At 46.6% G+C, this 22,752-nt stretch overlaps 1 protein-coding gene across 3 annotated transcripts in view; it reads right to left on the bottom strand.

The window, feature by feature from the left end:
* Nucleotides 1-22,220, bottom strand: part of LOC135198645 (uncharacterized) — a 72,462-nt gene extending 50,242 nt beyond the window's left edge. Inside the window, exons 1-3 of one of the 3 annotated variants that reach the window (XM_064226429.1) lie at nt 21,882-22,220; nt 16,624-16,740; nt 15,447-15,633 (exon numbers count right to left, since the gene is read on the bottom strand). In XM_064226429.1, coding sequence (XP_064082499.1) covers nt 15,447-15,633; nt 16,624-16,740; nt 21,882-22,059 — 482 coding nt within the window. In that variant the 5' untranslated portion in view covers nt 22,060-22,220. The remainder of the gene's footprint in view (nt 1-15,446; nt 15,634-16,623; nt 16,741-21,881) is intronic. The other 2 variants (XM_064226426.1, XM_064226428.1) reach the window with 2 other exon arrangements.
* Nucleotides 22,221-22,752: the final 532 nt, after the last annotated feature.

Below are 22,752 nucleotides of genomic sequence, written 5' to 3'. Positions count from 1 at the left end.
ACACTCTTACCTTCATCCAAAGCTCGTAACTGAGCTTGCAGCTTTTTGATAGAAGCTTTTACATTTTCCCTTTCAGAGGAAGAATCCTTGGATTCAATACAGGGAGAAGAAGCTGAGGCTAAGGGAGAAACGTTAGTTACAGGAGAGTTATTAAACTCTTGTTCCAGAGAACAAGATCTACTTGAGGAAACGGAAGCTTTCCTAATCCTATCTCTCTCAAGTTTTCTTACATAAGAAGATAAGTTCTTTCATTCAAGCTCTGTTAACTTCTCGCATTCATTACAGGTGTTATTAAATGAACATTCATTACCTCTGCATTTCGAGCAAACATTATGAGGGTCTACCGAAGATTTTGGCAGCCTAGTCTTACAATCTTCCATTGTACACACCCTAAACATAGGTGAAGCCTTAGCGTCAGACATCGTGAAAGAACAATCCTAATCAAAGTCGAAAAACAGTCCACAATAAGCGTATGCCAAGCCAGAGAAAACAGAATACGTCACCAATATAAACCAATCCAAATTCTCGGCAAACGAGTAGAAATCCAAAATGGGAGGAACGAACAACAAATGTTGTCCGCCCGGCGACAGAAAAAATCTGATTTAGATGTCGCGTGTGCCGCGAGTTTTGAAATTCTGTCGGGACGACCGAGTCTATAGCTAAGTATATATCTGCTGGGTAAGTTTTCATATACAAAACATGATATTGTAATGATACAATTAAGTTTGTTCATACTTACCTGGCAGATATATATATAGCTGTATTTTTCCGAATCCGACAGAAATTTAAACACTTACGACACACGCAGTGGGAGTCAGGTGGTTAGTACCCATTCCCGCCGCTGGGAGGCGGGTATCAGGAATCATTCCCATTTTCTATTCATAATTTTTATTTCCACTGTCTCCTGAGGGGAGGTGGGTGGGTACTTGATTATATATATCTGCCAGGTAAGTATGAACAAACTTAATTGTATCATTACAATATCATTTTGTTCATGAAACTTACCTGTCAGATATATATATAGCTGAATCCCACCTTTGGTGGTGGGAGTAGACAGAATAGAAGATTTTAGGAAACATATATATGCAGATAATTGATATCTTGATTCCTTACCTGTTAGCATAGCTGACTTCGTGGTTACTGCCGCATAAGTCTGCTTGTGCTACTGGAGTTGCCAGCAAGGTAGAGACCTATAAAGCTGGTGCACTCCAGATGATTCTGTCAACAGGGGCAGACCACGACGTGACTAGACCATTGACCATACAAATGAGGGCAACGAAGTAAAACCAAACCACCTGGCGTAGCCTACCAAAAGTATCCCACATAGACTAAGCTAATGGAAGGGAGATCCGCCGCAGGCGGTCAACCCCACAACCATAACACAAGTTAAAAACTCCCCATAAACCATTAAAGGATAGGATGAGCGCTACTCCTGCCCCCAAAAACAGTGTCTGCAGCGACGCATGGTCCGAGCGAGTACAATTTTCGTATGTTGCGTTCACTCCCGCAGGTAGTGTGAAGCGAACACCGAATTGCTTCGCCAATAGTGGCGCCCAAAATATCTTTGATTGCCATATTTTTTGTGAAAAGCCACCGAAGTAGCAATAGCCCTCAACTCGTGGGCTTTCACTTTCAGAAGCTCCATGTCACTTTCACTACACTTTTCATGGGCTTCCTTAACCGTACTTCTTAAGAAGAACGCCAGTGCATTCTTCGACATCGGAATATCTGGTTTTTTTCACAGAGCACCACAAGTTCTCCGAGGAACCTCTGCATGCTCTGGTTTTCTGCAAATAAAACTTGAGAGCCCTGACAGGACACAGGACTCTCTCAGCTTCAGGTCCCACTAGCTCCGACAACCCTTTGATCTCGAACGTCCTCGGCCAAGGGTTGGAAGGGTTCTCGTTCTTTGCTAAGAACGTAGGACTTAAGGAACAAACTGCACTATGATCCTTGAACCCAATATGCTTGCTTATGACTTGAATTTCGCTAACCCTCTTCGCCGTCGCCAGAGCGGTTAGGAAAATGGTCTTCTTAGTAAGATTCCTAAGCGAGGCTAAATGGAGCGGTTCAAATTGACTCGACACGAGAAACTTCAGTACCACGTCTAAGTTCCACGATGGTACTTTCGGTTGGAGAACTTTCACAGTCTCAAATGATCTAATGAGATCATGAATTGTTCTCTATCATTCGCTAAGTCGAGTCCTCTATGCCTTGAAGACACAGAAAGCACGCTTCTGTAGCCTTTAATCGTGGGAACGGCTAGTTTCGCTTCTTTCCTAAGGTGAAGAAGGAAATCTGCTATCTGGCTCCACAGAGGTTGAGGTGGAGGAAATGCCCTTCCTTCTGCACCAAACTTCTAAAGACAGCCCACTTTGATTGGTAAACTGCGATTGAGGAGGGCCTCCTTGCGGTGGCAATCGCCGTTGCCACAGGTCTTGAAAAACCCCTCGCTCTGGCCAACTTCTTGATAGTCCTGAACGCAGTCAGACTCAGAGCGGGGAGGTTTTTTTGTGGTACCTCTCGAAGTGGGGCTGTCTGAGTAGATCTTTCCATTAGGGCAGAGTCCTTGGAAAGTCTACTAGGAAGGACATCACCTCCGTGAACCAGTCGACCGCTGGCCAGAAGGGGGCGATGAGGGTCATTCTCGCTCCCTTCTGATACAGCGAACTTCCTCATTACTTCCCCGAGGATTTTGAATGGGGGAAAAGCGTAAATGTCTAGTCCCGACCATTCCCCACAGTAGGGCGTCTACTGCCACTGCTCCCGGGTCCAGAACTGGGGAGCAATACAGCGGAAGTCTCTTCGTTCGGGGAAGTTGCGAAAACGTCCACATGAGGACGTCCCACACAGTTCCATAGCGCCTGGGCGATACTTCCTGATGAAGGGTCCATTCCGTCGGCAGAAGCTGTCCTGCCGACTGAGAAGGTCCGCTCGCACGTTTCCACGCCTGACACAAATCTTGTCAGAATCGTGACGTTTTGCGACTTCGCCCAAATCAGGATATTCTTCGCGATGGCGAACAGAGAAGGAGAGTGAGTTCCCCCCTGTTTTCCTGAGGTATGCCAAGGCGTGGTGTTGTCCGAGTTTATCTGAACCACTTTGTTGGAGACTTCCTCTTGGAAGAACCTTAGAGCAAGGTAAACTGCTGAAAGTTCTTTTAGATTGATGTGCCAGGACACCTGTTCCCCTCTCCAGGTGCCTGACACTCTCTCCCTCCCAGTGTTGCTCCCCAACCCGTGGAGGACGCGTCGGAGAACAACACTAGGTCGGGTTCCGAAGCTTGAGCGAAAGTCCTTCCGCCAGCTTCTTTGGATCCACCACCATTTGAGGTGCTTTTTCACTTCTTCCGTCAAAAAACAAGACCTCTTCTAGATCCTGTTTGCGTGACCAATTGCTTGAGAGGAAGAACTGAAGTGGTCGGAGGTGCAACCTTCCCAGAGAAACAAACTTCTCCAGTGAGGAAATGGTCCCCAGCAGACTCATCCATTCCCTCACCGAGCATGTTTCCTTCCCTAGAAAGGGGCCGACACTTTGTCCAGGCATTGAAGTTGTCGCCCCTGTGGGTACGGAAAAGCCTGAAAAGCCACTGAGTCCATCTGAATCCCTAGATAGACTAAGGATTGAGAAGGAGTCAGATGCGACTTTTCGAGATTCACCAGAAGTCCCAGGGACCTCGCTAACGACAGAGTCGTGTGAAGGTCCTTCAGACACCGGTCTTGCGATGAGGCTCGAATAAGCCAGTCGTCTAGGTAGAGAGAGATCCATATTTCCGCAAGATGGAGCCACCTCGCAACGTTCTTCATAAGAACGGTGAACACCATCGGCGCCGTGCTGAGACCGAAGCAGAGTGCCCTGAATTGGAAAATCTTCCCTTTCAGGAGACAAACCGCAGGTATTTCCGTTGATCGGGGATGGATGGGGACGTGAAAGTATGCGTCCTGAAGGTCTAAAGAGACCATCCAATCCCCCGGTCTTAAGGCTGCAAGCACGGATTGAGGTGTCTCCATCTTGAACTTCTGCTTGGTCACGAAGCGGTTTAGACTGCTGACATCCAGAACGGGGCGCCACCCCCCTGACTGCTTCGGCACTAGGAACAGACGGTTGTAAAAAACCCCGGAGAACTCCGGTCGAAGACCTGTTCCACCGCCTGCCTTCTCGATCATTTGATCTAGTAGATCGTGAAGCACTTTCTGCTTTTCTCCCTGATACGAAGGAGACAAATCCTTTGGTGTCGAAGACAGCGGGGGTAACATCAGGAAAGGAATTCTGTACCCCTTCTTGACGATGTCCAGAGACCAAGCGTCGGCACCTCTCTCTTCCCAAGCTTTCGCGAAATGTAGAAGCCTGGCTCCTACCGGTGGCTGAAGGACTTCCCTCTCACTTCTTGCTCTTGGAAGGAGCGGGAGTCTGCCTCTGAAAGAGCCTCTTCCTCGAGGGGCTGGCTTCGAGGAAGAAGCAGATCGAAAGGGCTTCGATTTCTTCAAAGCAGAGGACCCAGAAGACGAAGTAGTAGTAGGCTTTCCTAGAAGACTGTGCCAGAAGGTCTTGGGTTGCTTTCTCCTGGAGACTGGCAGCTATGTCCTTTACCATAGACTGGGGGAAGAGATGTTCTGAGAAAGGAGCGAAAAGAAGATCCGCGTTTTTGCTGCGCTGGTGAGACGACTTTGCAGTAAAATTGCAAAAAAGTGCTCTCTTCTTAAGTAGTCCCGTGCTGAAATGAGTAGCCAATTCCTCAGAACCATCCCTGACGGCCTTGTCCATGCAAGACAATACACTGGACAGCTCCCCAGACTGATGGAATCAGAACTCCTGGACCTGGCATCCAATACTCCTAGGCACCAGTCAAGAAAATTAAAGACCTCTAGTGTCTGAAGAGGCCTTTAAGGTGAAAGTCTAACTCACTATGCGTCCAAGAGACCTTAGAGGAAGACAGAAAAGATCTTCTGGCGGCATCCACAATACTACCAAAGTCTCCTTGAGCTGAGGCTGGAAGCTTAACTCCGACGTTTTCTCCCGTCTCATACCACATACCAGCTTTGCCACAAAGTCTTGAAGGTGGTAAAGCGAAAGAAGTCTTGCCTGAAGCTTTCTCTTTTCCATCCAATCATGGACCTTTCGAAAAGCTTGCTTCGTAGAAAGCGACTTCTTCATTTTCACAAAGCCCGAGATCTTAGTGCTTTGGATGACGAAAACTGAGAGGGAGGAGTACGTGGAGCTTCAGGTTGGAAAGTGTCTGCAAAGACTGACTGTAGCAAACGAGTCAAAACCTTGTAGTCCGTCGAAAAACTAGAGCCAACTGCTGTTCTTCGTCCACTTCGACGGAAAAGAAAGCGTCACTAATTTCCTCTTCAGACACTGGAGAAGTCAGAGGAAGTAAAGAAGAGTCACGAGCTTTCTCAAAAGAGAAAGAGCGGTCGAACAGGTAAGAGTTCCCGCTTCCGCTAGCGCTTGCGGAGGTGGAAAACTGACGTCCGTAGGCGCGCGCTTGGCGTCCGAAGCCAATCTACTGGCGCCGACTGAAGCGCGCTCGACCGCAACAGGTGTACACCTGGCGTCCACTGGCGCGCGCTGAGCGTCCACTGGTGCGCGCTGAGCGTCCACTAAAACGCGCTGAGCGTCCACTGGCGCTCGCTTACCTTGCACCGAATCACGCTCGGCGTCCACTAAAGCGCGCTTGACTTTCACAGAAGCGCGCTCGGCATCTAAAGAAACGCGCTTCTTATCAACAAGTTTCGTAGCAGCGGAACAACCGCTTCACGAGAGCGAGAAACGAATTTCTCGCCTCCTCTAGAAAGTTGCTGGGGAGCAGAACGAACTCTAGAGGGAGACTCGAAACGGAGAGAGAGACGAGCGAGGAGAGGGAGAGGGAGAACGCCTCGACCTCTTCACAGGAAGATTGTCATCCTTCTTACGGCGACGTGGAACAGTCTCTCTCGAAGAAAAAAACATCTCGAAGTTGCTGCTGAAGAGACTGGAGAATCTTGCTTGTAGGTGAAGCCTCCTTTTCTAGGGAGGGGCTGATCCTGTGAGCAGGCGAGTGGTGAGGGGACGCCTTCTTCCTACTCCCAGGAACCGCCACTTCACGCACCTTAGAGCGACTGCGGCGCTCGAAAGAAACATCTAGGAAAGACTCCGCCTCTGAATAATCCTTACGCTTCTTCTGCGAGGAAAAAAGCAGCAAACGCACTATCAGGCGACGAGCAAAGTTCCGGAGAACAACTTGGACGTGAAGCGTCCCGAACGCGAGCCGTCCTTTTCAGCGGACGTGATGCGGTATGAGAGCTCCACCCCTTGCGCGGGGAGGAAGCTTCAGAAGAAGAAAAGCACTCCTTGAGAAGACGTGCACGCGCACGCTCCTTGGCAGTCTGGGTAGGTTCGTCAGAAGCTGCCGAAGGCTCGCCAGATCGGTGGGGGTTCCTCGTAACCCTCCTTCGACTTTCGACATGCTCTCTCCCCGTAATCTGGGAGTCAAGCAGAGGTCTAGGTCTAGAGGCGGAATGAGGCCGATCTGACGCACCCTCCACTACACAAGGGGCACTTTCACTGCACTTCTCTTCACTTTTGCTCTCCAGAGCTAACACTTTTGATTCTAAGTTACGAATCGATTCAAGAATTAGCGATAAAGTATTACCTTCTACCGACACTGTTTCAGGGGCCGGAGGCAACACTACAGGGGTAGGAGCATAATCTACAGAAGGAGGGTTAGCAGGAGAATCATTAAAATCTTGCCATCCTGAAACACTCCTGGAGGAAGACCTCCTTAACCTATCTCGCTCAAGTTTCTTAAGATAGGTTTCATACGCCTTCCATTCCGACTCTGTTAATCTTTCACACTCCTTACAACGACTTTCAAACGTACATTCATTCCCCCTGCAAACTTTACAAACAGAATGTGGGTCTACTGAAGCTTTCAGTAGCCTACCTCTACATTCGGACATAGAACAAAATCTAGCGCTAGCAGAACTAGACCCTGACATCTTGATCAAAGAAAAATCAATACCAAATTCAAATCAATCCAAAGTCAACGTGTGCCAAGCCACCGATCCAATTCAGATACCAAAGAAAAACCAAAAGGGATACTCAAGTAGCTAGTAAGTTTCCAAAATCTGGACGGAGGTGCTGCAAACAGGTGTTTTCAGCACCGGCGACAGAAAAATTATGAATAGAAAATGGGAATGATTCCTGATACCCGCCTCCCAGCGGCGGGAATGGGTACTAACCACCTGACTCCCACTGCGTGTGTCGTGAGTGTTTAAATTTCTGTCGGATTCGGAAAAATACAGCTATATATATATCTGACAGGTAAGTTTCATGAACAAATTGAAGTTTCCTGTTGTGCCGGGTGGCGAACAGATCCACGACTGGACGCCCCCACAGGTTGAAGAGCCTTTCCGCCATGTCCTGATGTAGGGACCATTCGGTCCCTATCACCTGATCCCGACGGCTGAGCTTGTCTGCTACTACATTCCTCTTCCCTGGAATGTAGCAGGCTGACAGCTCTATTGAGTGAGCCACGGCACACTCATGCACCTGCAGCGTCAACTGGTGCAACGGGAGGGACACTAGGCCTCCCTGTTTGTTGACGTAAGCCACTCCCGTGGTGTTGTCGCACATCAACACCACTGAGTGTCCCACCAAGCGGTCCTGGAACTCTTGGAGAGCGAAGAACGCTGCCTTGAGCTCCAGGACATTGTTGTGAAGGTGCTTGTCGTGATCGTCCCACACTCCTGAAGCCAGCAACTCCTCCAGGTGTGCGCCCCATCGCTCGTTTGATGCGTCTGAGAACAGCAGCATCTCCGGGGGGGGAGTGCGGAGAGGCACTCCTCTGAAGAGGTTCCTGTCGTCCAGCCACCAGGCTAGGTCCTGCCTTACCTCCTCCGTGAGGGACACGGGGAAGTATGGTGGGTCCGTCGCCTGTGGCCAACTCTCCTTTAGTCTCCACTGAAAAGACCGCAGGTGAAGACGCCCGTGAGGGACTAACTTCTCGAGTGACGACAGGTGGCCGATCACGACTTGCCATTGCTGAGCTGCCTGTTCCTGCTGAGATAGGAACCAGTCGGCTGCCTCCCTGAATCTGCTGATCCGCGAGTCTGCGGGGAAGACTCGCCCTGCTACCGTGTCGATCAGCATACACAGGTACTTCATCCTCTGCTTGGGTTCAAGATCGGACTTCTCAAAGTTCACCACGACCCTCAGATCGCGGCAGAACTCCAGCAGTCGATCCCTGTCCTGTAGCAACTGTGAGCGGGAGCTCGCCAGGACTAACCAGTCGTCGAGATACCTCAGAAGAAGTATCCCGGACGAGTGGGCCCAAGCAGACACCAGAGTGAACACTCGCGTGAACACCAGTGGGGCAGTTGAGAGACTGAAGCAAAGTGCCCTGAATTGGTACACCGCCCTTCGAGGATGAAGCGGAGGTACTTCCTGGAGGATTGATGGACGGGTATCTGGAAATATGCGTCCTTCAAATCCACTGAAAGCATGAAATCGTTCTCCCTGATGGAGTCGAGCACGGAACGTGCCGTTTCCATCGTGAACCGAGTCTGGCGAACAAATTGGTTTAGGGGAGAGAGATCTATCACCGGGCACCAGCCCCCAGTAGACTTTTCCACCAGGAAAAGACGACTGTAGAAGCCCGGTGACTGATCCGTGACGATCTCTACAGCTCGTTTGCTCAGCATGGTCTCTATCTCCTGTCGTAGTGCCACGTCCTTGGTCGAGCCAGGAACGTAGGTTTAGAGAAGAACCGGGTTGGAGGTGAGGGGTGGCCGAGATTTGAAGGGTATCCAGGTCTCGGCGCCATAGCGCTGCCAAGTTGCCCAATGGCTCGCCAGGCACCCCCCAACTTCCGGCAGCAGGTGAGGGGGAACGCCGTCCCTAGCGTTTCCCCCCCTTTTCCTCGACTTCTTCCCTGGCCCCCCTCGTGAGAAGGAAGGCTGGGAGGAGGGCTAGTTACGGCCCGACTTTGCAGAAGACGAAGAAGACAGAGTCTTTCCTCAGGGCTTCGACGAAGCAATCGTTTTAGCAGCCGAGAAAGCGCTAGCCGAGCTCTTGGGCTTGGCCGCAGTTCGAGGCTGCCCAGAAGCCTTCGAAACTGCCTGGTGAACGAGACTGAGACGGTCACTGTCGTCAGTGCACCGTCTGTCCACCGCAGCGTCCACCATCTCTCCAGGGAAGAGAGAGGAGGAACTCCGTACTGGTCCGTTGCGTAAGCCCAACGCCGCCTCAGGCCCAGCTGCCCTGGATACTCGGGTAAGGACTGCGTCCCTACGGCGAAGTACCAGGTTGGCCCACAGGTTTGCCGTCTGGTGGGCGAGGAAAGAGATAGCTCTTCCTCCAGACTGACAGAGTCTCCTGAAAGCCGAGTCTTCTTCAGGGGAGATTCCCCAAGAGTTGGCTGTGACCTTAGACACTGTGAGGGACCACAGGTCTAACCAGGAGATGGCCTGGAAAGCTGCCGTAGCGGTAGATTTCAGGCCTAGTGCCTCTTGCTGTGAGAACCAGGGTTCTCCGACAGGAGCTACTGCAGAGACACACCAGGAGTTAGCCTGGCTAACTCCGGGTTCACCTGTTTGGGCGGCATTGGATCCTCCGAAGGCACGTAAAAACGCCGCTGTCGCAGTAGAGGAGGTGGAAGTAGCTTATTTGATCTGCTCATCCTGAGAGAGCCATCCTGTCCGGAGACGAGAGAGACTACCTGGTTCAGAACAGAATCGGCAAGCTCAGAACGCAGCAACCCCACTGTCGGTTTGGGTTCCCTCTTCGGGCCCCAAAACGACTCGAGCCGGGACATGGGCTCGGATGGTGGGAGCGGCGATCCTTTCCCGAGGTCGTTGTGCTGACAAATCAGCGAAATAACCTCGGCAAAGCTCCTCTGGATCTCGGAGTAGGACCGTCAAGTCCCTCGAACAAGAGCATATCCCGAGATCCTCCCCCCTTCAGGAGGGGGAACGGTAACAGACCCCTCTCGGTCTCCTACTGTCACTTGCGCGTACAACCTGGTCGATCCAAAGACCGTGCCTGGCACGTACGGCGTTGTGAGGGGATCGTGAGGGGCGCCCCTGCTCATGATCACTCCTCAGTGCCTCGCTCCTCCCGGTGTAACCCGAGGAAGTTATAGGCACGGGAGAGGCAGACCTGACGCTCCCCCCTCGCTCACTGGCAGAACCAGCAGGCTTGGAGGGCTGCAGGCGATCACCAACCCGCGGTGGGGATCAAGCTGCAGGCCTAGTCTAGCTGTTTCCCTGGGGAGAACGGCTGGACCGAGAACAGTGGCCCCGATCTCGTGTATCAGAGGAGCTACTGCTGGTTGCCCTACCAGTCCGTTCCCTGTGGGAGCGGCGGTCAGGCGACCTGCAGAGACCACTGTCACGGTGAGACCGGTGCTTGTCCTCACGGCGCGTCGAACCGCTGGCGCCTGCGATTGGGGGAACCTCTTCCCAGCCTCAGCCCGTGACTGGTCAGAGACCGTCACGTCAACCCGGGTAGCCAGCTGGTCGCTATGAGAGCGAGATCTGGCCTGGTGAGTCACCTGAGCGGCTCTCACCAGCCTTCCGCTCCTTGCCGTGAACCTGGCGCCGAGCGAGCTCTGTCATCTGGTTCTAGGCTGCACGGTCACCGGTAGGCGACTGACACCCAGTACCTCTCGCGAACGAGAGGCCGAGACGGTACCTGGTGTAGCGGCAGAGCCTCTAACACCAGGCAAGGAAGTACCAGTGTTAGCTGGTACTCCCCTGGTTCCCGAAGACTTCTTCCTTGCAGAAGAAGAGATGGGCCCCGCTCCCGAAGGAGCAGGAGGACCAGCGGAAGAACACCCCGTCCCACCGGAGTGGGACGGGCCCTGAGAAGCTCCTGAAGGAGACTTCTTAGGAGGGAAGGAGGCAGCTTTCTTCTTCCTCGGCTGTGAAGCCTTGGAAGTCAAAGGGGGAGAGGCGGCAGACGACGACGACGACGAAGAAGACGATGAAGACGATGACGACACCTTCCTCCTCTTCCTCTTCTTCTTCGTCAGCTTCCTCAGGACAAACATTAAGTCTGCCATCTAGGGCGGAGCCGGGGCTGCTGTTGCCGAAGCAACAGGGCCCGGACACACCTGTCCAGACAGACCAACGTCTGGGGCAGCAACACCATGAACAGGAACGATGTTAGCAGGTGTGGACCTCTCAGGAACAGCAGGAACGACAGGAACGGTCAGCACAGTCTCGGTAGGTACGGCAGGTGGCACAGGCAACACAGGAGGCGGAGCAACAGCCAGCGACATCCTCGGTACTAGCGGCAGGTCCAGGGGCAAGCTCTTAAAGCAGCGAAAGTCTGGTCGCGGCAGCACAGCAAACCCCAGGCGGCAGCGGCACGCCCCCCCTTAGTACGGCGATCGGACCCTGCACAGTGGCTGTAGGCAACACTGACACCACATGAGGTGAATACACCAGGTGAGGGTGGGTGGCGTACCCTGGAGTCGACAAGGTGGTCGTAGTAGTGGTCACCGTCCCATAGGTGACCGCAGCAGACCCAGCCAAATGATAAAGCAGCCCCTGGACACTAGGCATGCCCTGCAAGCCCAAAGACGCCCACACCTGACCAAGGTCATCCCTCGTGGTAGAAGCACCTGCAGAAGCAACAGTTGGGTGATTAGAGGGGGTTTCCCCTCGCACGGGGGGGTGGGGGGGGGACGCCCCCACCCCGAACGAACGGAAGACCCAGAATACAATTGAACGTCGGGGTACCGAGTGCCCTCCTCCACACTCGACAGATCGGGTGAGGAGAAGGACCTGGATAACCCCCCCCCCCCCCCCCAAAAGGGGAAGGTGCCATACGCGGGAGCTGAGCAGGGGGCAGGAAAGAAGACGAAGTATCTGTCACCAAGGGAGTCAAAGGAGAGTTTTCCGACTCCTCCTTGGCAGGCCTTCACTTCTTCCTACCCTCATACAAGCCCTACTGCACCTCAGACCAATTCTCACAAATTACACAGGGCTCGGCGCGAGAGCATTCCCGCCCTCGGCACCGAGCACACAATACATAGGATCAATTTCAGGGAAACTGCGGAATTTCCCGCATTTACGCCCTTCAGTCCCGGGGCACAGTCGTCGGGTAATAGGAGGGCGCGGAGAATCCATGATCCTTAATTTACTTCACAATAATAATGAAAAAATGAATAATTGTACTTAAAATCTTCAGTTTCACAATGCAAACAGAAAGAGAAAACACAACCATACGAAAGATAAACGACGATGAAGCAGGCAGAGAGCGTTGATAAACACAGTCCACACGCCAGCAGGCCAAAAGCAAAAGTGGTTCTTCACCTCCCAGTCGCGCGGCGCGCGCACTGTCGGACAAGCAGTTAACTACCGAACCCCTTGTTCGAAAGCTTACGACCTATCCAGCTGCTGCTAGTAACCTTCCTATTGTAAAAGGACCGAAAGGTTTGTATCCCGTGTCGGAACAACTTTAGTTTCATTACTGGTCAATAAATCTCAAGATACCTAGGGACCTCTTCTGCCTCTACAAGTCCAACACTCAATGAATCTGACCTGAACTCTCTGTAGGCTCTGTGAGCTTCCGATTCATTGTTGAAAAATATCCAGAATTCAAAAAAACCATAATTTTTGCCAAGTCTATTCTGTAATTCTTTAATGTTCCCAATTTACAAAATTCATTGAATAGTGTTTCATAAGTCCAGTCTAAAGGGACTGGTTTCATTTACAAAATGGTAGTAGTAACCAGGAGTTCATTTGAAAAAGGCTCCAAGTCGACAGAAGGTTTTACTATTGTCATCAGGATGAAGAACTGATGATTCGTCCAGGTACCCCCCACCTACCATGGAGCCACATTTAGAGGACAGTGCTATTCCATACGAGGCTGCCCTAAGGGGTACCACCCAGATATACACCCCACCCTCAGTGCTTAAGGCGTCATGATGTCCGTCGAGATCAGACCCAGCACTAAGAGCAGGGTTTGACATCTAAACTTTCCCCTCACTCGACCATGTTAGGCACTAGAGTTCTGCGGGTGAAGTGGCATGCCAACCATCCTCACCCTCCATCAAATCCAACAAACAAATCCAAATCATGTCCAAAACCACACCAAAAGTCATCAACATAAAATCCATAACTTATAGGGGGAGGAAGCAGAAGGATGAAATGTTTTTAGTAAAAGGAAAAGGGCTGACTTATTTAGTTGGATCAACAGCTGGGCACCAAGGCCCAGCAAGAAAGCAGTTCCCACCGGGCGTCAGGGCCCGGCTACTGAACCCTAAGCTCCTTATCCTTGGCAAGGCTTCAGCATCTGGGGGGACTAGACCCTGGGGACAGCGTGACTGTTCCCGTTCCCGAAGGAACAGGAGGGCCAGTGGAAGACCCAACCGCCTCCTCAGTTGAGGAGACAGACCCTTAGAAGTCCCATGAAGAGACTTCTTAGGGGGGGAGACAAACTTCTCCTTCTATGGCAAAGAGCCTTAGGAGTCGAAGGGGTGGAGACTGATGAAATATGATGATCTCGAAGAGGATGATGACGACACTTGATGAGCTCCCTTCCTCTTCGTTCCTCCACATTCTGCAAGACTTCTACCATCAGGAATAGTTAAACATCACAGGGCAGCAGCGAAGCTTCGTCCAGTGACGTAACTCTAATGTAGTAGTGGTAAATGAATATGATTACCAGCAGGGGATCAGTACACACACTTGAGGATCAGTATCACAACATGGTACGAGTCACAGGTACAATTCCGAGGTTAGGGTAACCTATACGAAGAGCTATCCAACCAATACTGCTGTTAACACCATCACCACAGTTAGTCTGTAAAACAAAGAAAAAAGGATTTAAAGTAATAAGGATACTCCTCTCGCATCCAAAAGCACCGCCTTTCGAAGTGAGAGGAGATCCCCCAAACACCAACACCACATGCCCCCTCTTCTACCTTCATCCGATAAGTGAAAGGATGAAGGAGAAGAGAAATTACCAGAAAAAACAAACAAAGGACAAACCTCTGAAGTTCCCCTTGGTAATTCCCAAAGTGTAGGCGTAATTTCGGATGAATACATGCCTTGAGGATCAATATCACTAACGTTAAATACATGTCTCATCCTCATGTTAGGTACATATCTCATCCTCACATTAAAGGGCGAAAGTATGTAAATAACAAAGATGTTGGCATACCTTTGCCACCGACTAACACAAAGTAGAAAGGTGGCTATAAAGGCTATCACAAAAAGTGGGTTTGCATACTAATTGAATTGAATTTAATATTAATATCAAACACTGTATATGCATATTTATTTAAAAACAAAAAGAAAGATCCCACCGGGAAAATGATCAACTGCCAGTCAGCAAGAGCTCGCAAACAAACGTCATCGGAAGACGGCCAAAGGCAAAGTGGAGTGTTTACATCCGGGCAGCCTGGCCTACCCGCCTGCCACACTGTAGTTACTACCTAACCAACTTGTTCAAGAATTTAACGGCTGTAATTCCAGCTACGCCGAAAGTAATTCCTTATGTAAAGGACTGAGGGTTTGTATATCGTGTAGGAACAAACTACTTTTCATCTCCAAGAACACAAAAAAGGAAACATTTAAGGAAGTAATGACAGCAAATTAAGAAGTACACGGACTGTAAAACTTTAGCGGACAGCATACTTCATCTAATTTGGAGTGTTTTTGGTAAACTACCAGAGATGCAATGCTTTCTTCCAGCCAGACTTTTTTTTTCCCTACAGCCGAAGATATAATATGAGTTTTCCCTTCTAGTCCGTCTTGAGCGCTGTCATTTTGAAAGAAATCTTGGAAACCACTGTTGTATTTGCACACTTGGAGCAAAATGGAACCACTGTAAACATGAGTAAATATGGAGGTTCTGATGTGGGTAAATTCCATCTCCATCCATACACATATAAGTAGCTAAATAGAAGTGGATCTCAAAGTACCAGAACAAAGAACTGGAAGAACAAATATATTAGATTACAGGGCAGAAACAGAGACTAGACTAGATGGACATTCAAAATGACCGTGCACAAGACAAGAGTAGAAGGGGAAAACTCGTATTACATCTACCTCTGTTGGGAAAAAAATTCTGGCTGAAATTTATGATGATGTTGATGACAGGTAGTTTGAAAAAGCTAAGTGGATAGGGTATCTTAAAAGTATGTATGATCATCAAATTCTGATCCACACTAGTGCACAAAAAGTGATTAGGTAGGTCATAGGTGAAAGGGAGGCAAGTTAGCAAGTTTAAGGTGTGAGCACACTAATAGTTGCAAAGTTTGACAGATCCACAATAGAAGCAGTTCTTCACAGCAAAATCATCAAGAGTTCTTACTTGTAATTTTCTTAACTAACAGCTGATGTTATGGGCATGTTAACCATGACTTCCAACTGTTAAATGGGTATAAGACCCAAAGCAATCCTTGAACATACAGTTCTCTTACACTAGTCAAACAACACTAGAATATGTACCTTGATGGAGAGAAGTAAGAAGTTATCTTTGTCTCTTTCTTTCGGGTGACTGCACTAATTAAGTTATTGGCTTTACTGCTATTCAGAGATCCATAAAACGTCTTTGGTTCCTTGGGGCCTTTCGGACCATCCACTGCATTAACCAAAGAATTTTCATCTTTGCTGTTGCGATTTGTTCGACGCTTCCCTGAAACAAAAAAACATCCACAAATTAATGTAAACAGTTTAATACTGAAACTTATAATACTTCAATATAAAAATTGTTAGTTATGGCATATACTTTTCTCAATTAATCTTTGCTAGTCCTCATCAGTTCCTGCTGATACATTTATACTACGCTAGCAAAAAAAAAAATGTAACAAGGTACTATATATAAAAAAAAAGCAACTTAGCACAAATTATCTATGAAAGCTTGGCCCCATGAGAGTCAATTTCTGACTAGGGGAACTGATTATAATCTCAACTTCTGTAAGACTCAATCTGCTAATTCAAAATACATTTTTCCAAGACCTTGTTCCTATAAAACTCCTTAATGTTTTGAGTCTTGTGAAACAAAACATCTAGACGTCACAAGATATCCTGACATCAACTTTTGTTGAAAAGCATAAGAATGGGCACCAACATACCTAACATTTGCCACTGCACAACTCTTCAAGGTCAATGAAAGGCAATCAGCCTATACAAGCAGTTTTTAAACTTTTTATTGCCACACCCCCTCTAAGAGTTGGTCCTTCCATCCATGTCCCACTTGATAAGTAAAATTCCCTCCCAGATTTAAACCCTTCTTTACTGAGTTTGTTTTGGGATACACAGAGTACCACCACTCAAGACTATTGCATAGTACCGGGCACATGAAGGTGGTACGCACATACCACCAACCTTCCTCTTTTCAGTTCTAGACTTCTTATGATTCGGTAATTTTGGTTTAAAGGGTTTGGAACAAAACAAACAGTACTGGAGCACTCAGAAAGGTGGAATGCACTGCCAGGCGTACGATGAAGCAAATCAAATATAATTGCTGGCTACCTAGATTCAGACATTTGGATATATGCTGTGTATACATACATGGACATTTACAAATATTCATATACTATATATATGATAAAATCTTCAGCATTGGAAACATGTGTAATCTCTCTGAAATAGATGAAGAGTGTCAGTACATGGCAACACTAACTTGTGGTATCGAGTGTGGCGACTTGTGCGGAAGGAAATTTAGGGTACGTCATTTCACCTTGCGCTTCTGGGCAGTAATCGTCAAATGTGTTATATGCTCTGCCACTGTTGTTTATTACTAGAATGATAAACGACAAAAAGATTTAACCAATAAGCCATGTTCATTTTTTTTAAGACATACAAGCATGAAAATGTAAAAAATCTTCTACACTAGTATAAATCCATTTGTAATTCTGTTTTCATGTGCTTCACTTCTGTCTTCTTTCTCTGGAGATATTTCAGTAAAAAGTTTTTACGTGAAGAGGAGTGAATATACTAGCTATGTACAGTATGAACCACTTTATATTTATTTCATTACTGGAAAAATCAGTTCGTTAGCCAATGGAGCGTTTACATTTAGCTAAGCTTCTTGGTAAAGAAGGGGTTAAAAAAAAAAAAAAAAAAAAAAGAGAAGGGGTTTTGAGAGGTAGGTAAATAATTTCATAATATGGTAAGTCCAACAAGTCTAATTAGCAGAGTAATAGACTATAGGAAACTAACATTATGAGGCAATATTTCTGAATTTTTTCATAAACTTCTGAATATGTATTAGTTCTTCCCTCTTGTTAGGAAAATAACGAATACAATTAGGATTTCTTTTTATTTTTCCCTATGACTTGTGCCTCCCTGGAAATTGCTGACACCCCCATAGGAAGGCACACCCCTCAGTTTAAGAACCAACCACTGGCCTATATATACTATTAGCAAAACCGAGAGAGATAATTGCTTCAGCTAATCTCTATATAATAACATAGCTCAAGAGCAGCCAAATAACAAAAAATATTCCTTATTTTTCCTAACAATAAGAGAATCCTTGAACTTCATAGGCTTAAATAAACTCCTATCAATATTACAAACAATGGGAGAACTCTCAAAAACTATGGAAATGATTATAGGCTGGGCAACTAGTTGAGCGACTAAGCACAAAAATTTTTACGGTTCCACTCACAATAAGAATGAGCAATTGTATATGTCAAAGGATAATGTACAACAAGATTAACCCAGAAAATAACAACTTTACAAAAGTAAGCAAGCTCCCATAGTAGTTTTCTTTGCCAATTTGTGAAAAATTTGCCGAGTTTGCGCAAGTGTAGGTAGGTATGGCAATGAAAACTTAACCCTTTCATGTCCAACTGACGTCATAGTACGTAAAAATACTCTATCCCCTATCTATCCAACTGACGTAGCGGTACATAAAATTTACCAAAATTTTTCGTGCGTGTGGTAGGGGCATTCTTTTTTTTTTTTTGGACAAGTAGCGATTTCCATAGGCTAGATCATACCTTGGACCGTGTATCTCGCGTATCAATATGCCAACAAAGTAGTTTGTGTACTGCGCATGCTCAAATCCCTGTACTGCGCTCTGTTTCTTACCCTCTTTTCTATCAATTTTTTCTCCGGCTGGACTTAATCGTTTACCATTGATTTATATATTGATATTTAGAGATTTTTATTGGCTTTCTCATAAAAAATAATTCATTCGCCTGACTTTCATAGTTTTTGGGTTACGAACGAAAATATAAAAATAAGTACAAATTTTTTTGTTTTTTGTTAAATAACTCACATTTTATCGTATTTAGGTGCTGGGACTCTTATTCTGACTATTCCACCATAAAATACTAACATTTAGAAAAAAAGGACAGAAAATGAATGTTGTCGGCATAAAATTTATATTTTCGCTGAATTTTCTATATAATTATTTTTTTGCACTGTCGAGCGCTCCCAGATACCTCGGATATCTGGGGACACAGTGCTCAAAACTAAGCGGATATGAAAGAGTTAAGTGACCCAGAGGATCTGGTGGAAAAATTGCATGTCTTGGAATTGGAACATACAATTTTGGTCAAAGGCCAAGTTCTGGGACCTATGAGGTTACTCAGTGCTGAAAGGGAAAGTACGATTTAATAGGAGTGAAAGGTATAACGGGACGAAAACCTCGCAGTTGCACTATGAAACAATTGCTAAGAGAAGGTGGAAAGTAGAGCAGAGGCACTGTAAAAGGAATGAAGGGATTCCCGCAAGGAGCCAAAAGGATGGCGCAAAGAACATTCTTAAGCAATGCCTACAGTTCACCACATGAGGTGCACTGATGGCACTACATAGCCCCATTTGGAGTTCAATATAATCTTCAAATTTATAGAATACATTATACTAATCAAAACTTCACAATTCTCTTTGATTTCCTAGAGTCAGCATATGTGTTATTTCATATTAACCCACACCATACCTAATCCATCTCCCACCATTAATCTGTGATGAACCACTTTTTCCTTTATTACACTATCAGTACATGGTTAGCAAACAAGCTCCCACCAACGTGGTTGATCTCTCCCTTAGTCACCAATTTTCACCAGATGGAGCAGACATATCTCATGTCACCTATTAAACAATGAAAGTCTACAGCAGAATCTAAATTAAAAATACATAAACCTTTATAAACATTCCTTCAGAAACATCACTGAAGATGAAATTATTTATACTCTTAAGTCACCAAAATAACCCTAATCCAAGTTGGTCAGCTTGATCCAAATAGCATGTCTGGTATCTTGGACTTTTAGTTTGTTTACCAATTATGCCTTATAGTAAGAAAACCATCTCATCTAGGAATAGAACGAAAAAAAAAAAAAGCAGATATTGCTGCAAAACAAGCTATATAACTCCCTATATTTCCATTCCACCTTGCAGCGGAAGACCTGATAAATGTCATTTAATTCTATCATATCATATGGGGAAAAATGGCAATGTTATTGAAATAACACCTCCATGAAAAAAAAAATTCAGAACTATTAAGGATTCTATCTATCAAGAAACCGTCAAAAAATAACAGAAAACAAAGAAAGGTATTGAGAACATGGCCTAGTAATTTAACACAATTTTTTTAATGTATACACCATACAGTTGCCCCCCAATTTGCAAAGTAGGGTAAAATACCGCATGGTACAGGGGTGGACCATGTACGATCAATGTGTACAACCCCAAAAAAAGTACATTATAACGCATCCTGACATCGGAGATGGGCATCAGACACGACTTCTTGTTGGTGAGAAACGGAGCTAAAGACCTCTACTCCGGTGTCAGGACGCGTTATAATGTACTTTTCTTGGGGTTGTACACATTGATCGTACATGGTCCACCCCTGTACCATGCGGTTTTTTACCCTATGTCAAACACAAGTAGCCATTAAACATATTTTAACTGAATGCCAGAAACGACAGCAAACAATCATGTTTTCGAAATCATACAATGATTCATACAATGAAAGGCACTGCAGCTGAAAACTGGCAATTTTTGCTGGTTGCAATTCTTATAATTTTCATAGCACTACAACCTTTTAAATAAAATCTGATGTACTGCAAAGATATTTGTAAATAAGATTACTACAGAATCCTTTGGGCTGGCCAGAGAACAGTTCTTCTAACTCAGTTTTCAGTCAAAAAAAAAAAAAAAAACCCACACACTATTCAACTTATTATGAGCAAGTCTAAAGAGAAGACATTCAGCCTGACACCATATGTACCTCCAAAGCAAAGACATGATCTCAAAAGATCCATAATAACCCTAAGGAAGAACTCTGCACTGAGATACTGTCTATCAATCTTTTATTTTCTTACTGAATACCTATAGAAAGACGCAGTATAGGCAAACTAAATAGAAAAATTTATAGAAATAATGGAAGAAATTTACTGTCTTTGGTTTATGTTTTTATGTTAGCTAATCTACGCGATGTTACTTAAACATGGTGTCCATCAGAACTTTTGTGTAAAAACAAACAATTTACACTAAATTCTCACATTATTTGAGTGCATTTTTCAAGTGTTCTACATTACAACAAAAGACTGTCAATATCTCACATTGGGGTAAATTCTTAAAGTTATCTCACCTGTAATGTACCATATACGTACACCCTTTTTTAAACTGTTGTCAGAAACTTTCAATAATTAACAAATAATTGCTCTGTGCAGAGCTCCTCCTTAAGAGTTACTACTGACCCCTTACTTGGATAAAAGAAATCAATGATGCCAGCAACTTCTGCTGGTGAATACACATGACCCTTATCATCAAGAAAAAAAGAAAAAAAAAATTGGGGTGGGGGAGATAGGATTTACATTGAATACGGAATTCTGATTCCAAGCACAGGGGACCCGAGGTCATTCAGCACCAAAACGCGAATTGATAGTAAAAAGTTTGATAGGTGTAACAGGAGGGAAACTTAGCAGGAGAAAATAAACTATCGAGTAGTTGGAAATGTAAGCCGAGCCAGGTGTAGTAGAATGTAACTAAAAAATTAATTATGTAAAATCCTATGCTCCTAAACTGCACAATAGAATTCTGAAGCCTGCCCTTGGAAACAAGGTAGGCCTATACTACCACTACATGAAAATCTGGAAGAGGTTAACTTTCATTTCAACTACAATTAAGAAGCTTGAAATTATGACGCCACGGTCAACTCGAGTCTACCCTCGCTGGGTTGACCTAAAGGTAGACCCTTGGGGAAACAAAGCAAGACGAAACTAGGGCACAAACATGCCAATACATCACATTAATTTCCAGTGCCCGAGCAATTGGCGTATCAAAAGAAGAGGTAACTTGGCGAGAGATCTGAAAGATTTAATGTAATGTAGGAATTCTTTTGCGTTTAGGCTCAGAAGAATCTACCCTCAGGTGGTGCCAAAACCCACAGCAACAGATCGCCACCCATAGGAGGCGAGGGCGCCGGGCATAGGGCTACTACTCCTACCCCTCCCCAGGACAAGGGACCGAACGAAGCGTCGACCATAAACCGCCGCCCACGGGAAGGGGGAAAAAGAACAACCCTAAAAGGGCGTCCCAGGAGGCAGAAACCCCCCGCCGATGGCATAAACTCCCAAGGGCGGAGGAGAAGACTATCGAAAATTATCGATCCCTGGCGAAAACGAATCCTGCCTGTGCCTTAAGGACGGAGGGACGACGGAAGCTGCTGTGGCGACTGGCATCCATTGCGGGGCGAATCGCACGCCCCCCCTAAAAGGGGCTCGTGCACAGCCTGTCAAGGGCGTGCATTCGCCCGCGAGGCCGTTTCCTTCAGGAAGGCGGCCCCCCAAGAGCGTCCGAAGGGGAAAATGATCAGGGCGAGAGGAAGTAGGAGGAGGAAAGGAGGAGGAAGGATCTTGGTGGTCCTCGGGATCCACCGAAGGGGGGAAGAAGGGAAAACAAAAGCTTTCTTTCTCTCCTCTCTCTCACCTTTCACCATATTGCCGCGGAGGCCGAGCCTCGTGCTGATACTCCTCCGGTTATGAATGTGATTCACCATAAGCCAGACCCGGCCCGATGAAGCGGCGTTGCTCACAATCGCTGCGAAACTCACAGGGTAAATTTCACTATGTACACTAACATGCGTTCTCTTTGATACCTCCTCCATTCAAACATGCACGTAGACTCGTTTCTGGCCAACGGTCCGCGGACGGCCGTCTGCCTCCTACGTCTTATTTCGTCCCTTTTTCGACGTCATCCCGTCGGTTTGTCAGTCCTTCGTGCGATGGCAATCGAGGGCAATGGGATGTGCGATAAATGCGAAGCGAAACAACGGTGCGGAATTCCAGTGCACCGGAAACCAAGACCAGCTGATAGCTAGCGGACGAGCCAATAAAAGGTATACCAGTGAGCGAAAAGTAAATACAGTGGATATTGGTTAAGCAGGGATTAGGGACATTTAAATGCCTTTTAAATTACAATATTCTACGCTCGGAGTGGCGGCACTATTCCTTTTTTTCGCTGCGGGGTCATTTGACGGGGGGCGAAACGAACTAAATTACGACATTCGTTAAAGGCTGTCGCGAGACCTGAGCTTCATTTATTTTTCATTCTCTTCCACTCATTTTGAAATATTCGCTGTCGCGAGATTTTCGTGTCGTCCTCCTGATACCTGATCTTTAATAAAACAGTTTTACGAAAATGGCAAAAAGAAATGTCCGAGATCTTGTATCCCGCGAATTATCATAGTTGGGAAAAACTCTTTGTCGCGAGAGTATATATTATAATGTTCTAATAGACTGAACCGGGAAGGGTTCGAAAGCTTTGTAAAGGGTTTTTAAATTATACACAAACTCGGGTC

The sequence above is a fragment of the Macrobrachium nipponense genome, chromosome 22 (genome assembly GCF_015104395.2).
Source record: "Macrobrachium nipponense isolate FS-2020 chromosome 22, ASM1510439v2, whole genome shotgun sequence".
In the NCBI taxonomy this organism is placed as follows: domain Eukaryota; kingdom Metazoa; phylum Arthropoda; class Malacostraca; order Decapoda; family Palaemonidae; genus Macrobrachium; species Macrobrachium nipponense.
This window is presented reverse-complemented; position numbering and strand designations above follow the sequence as displayed.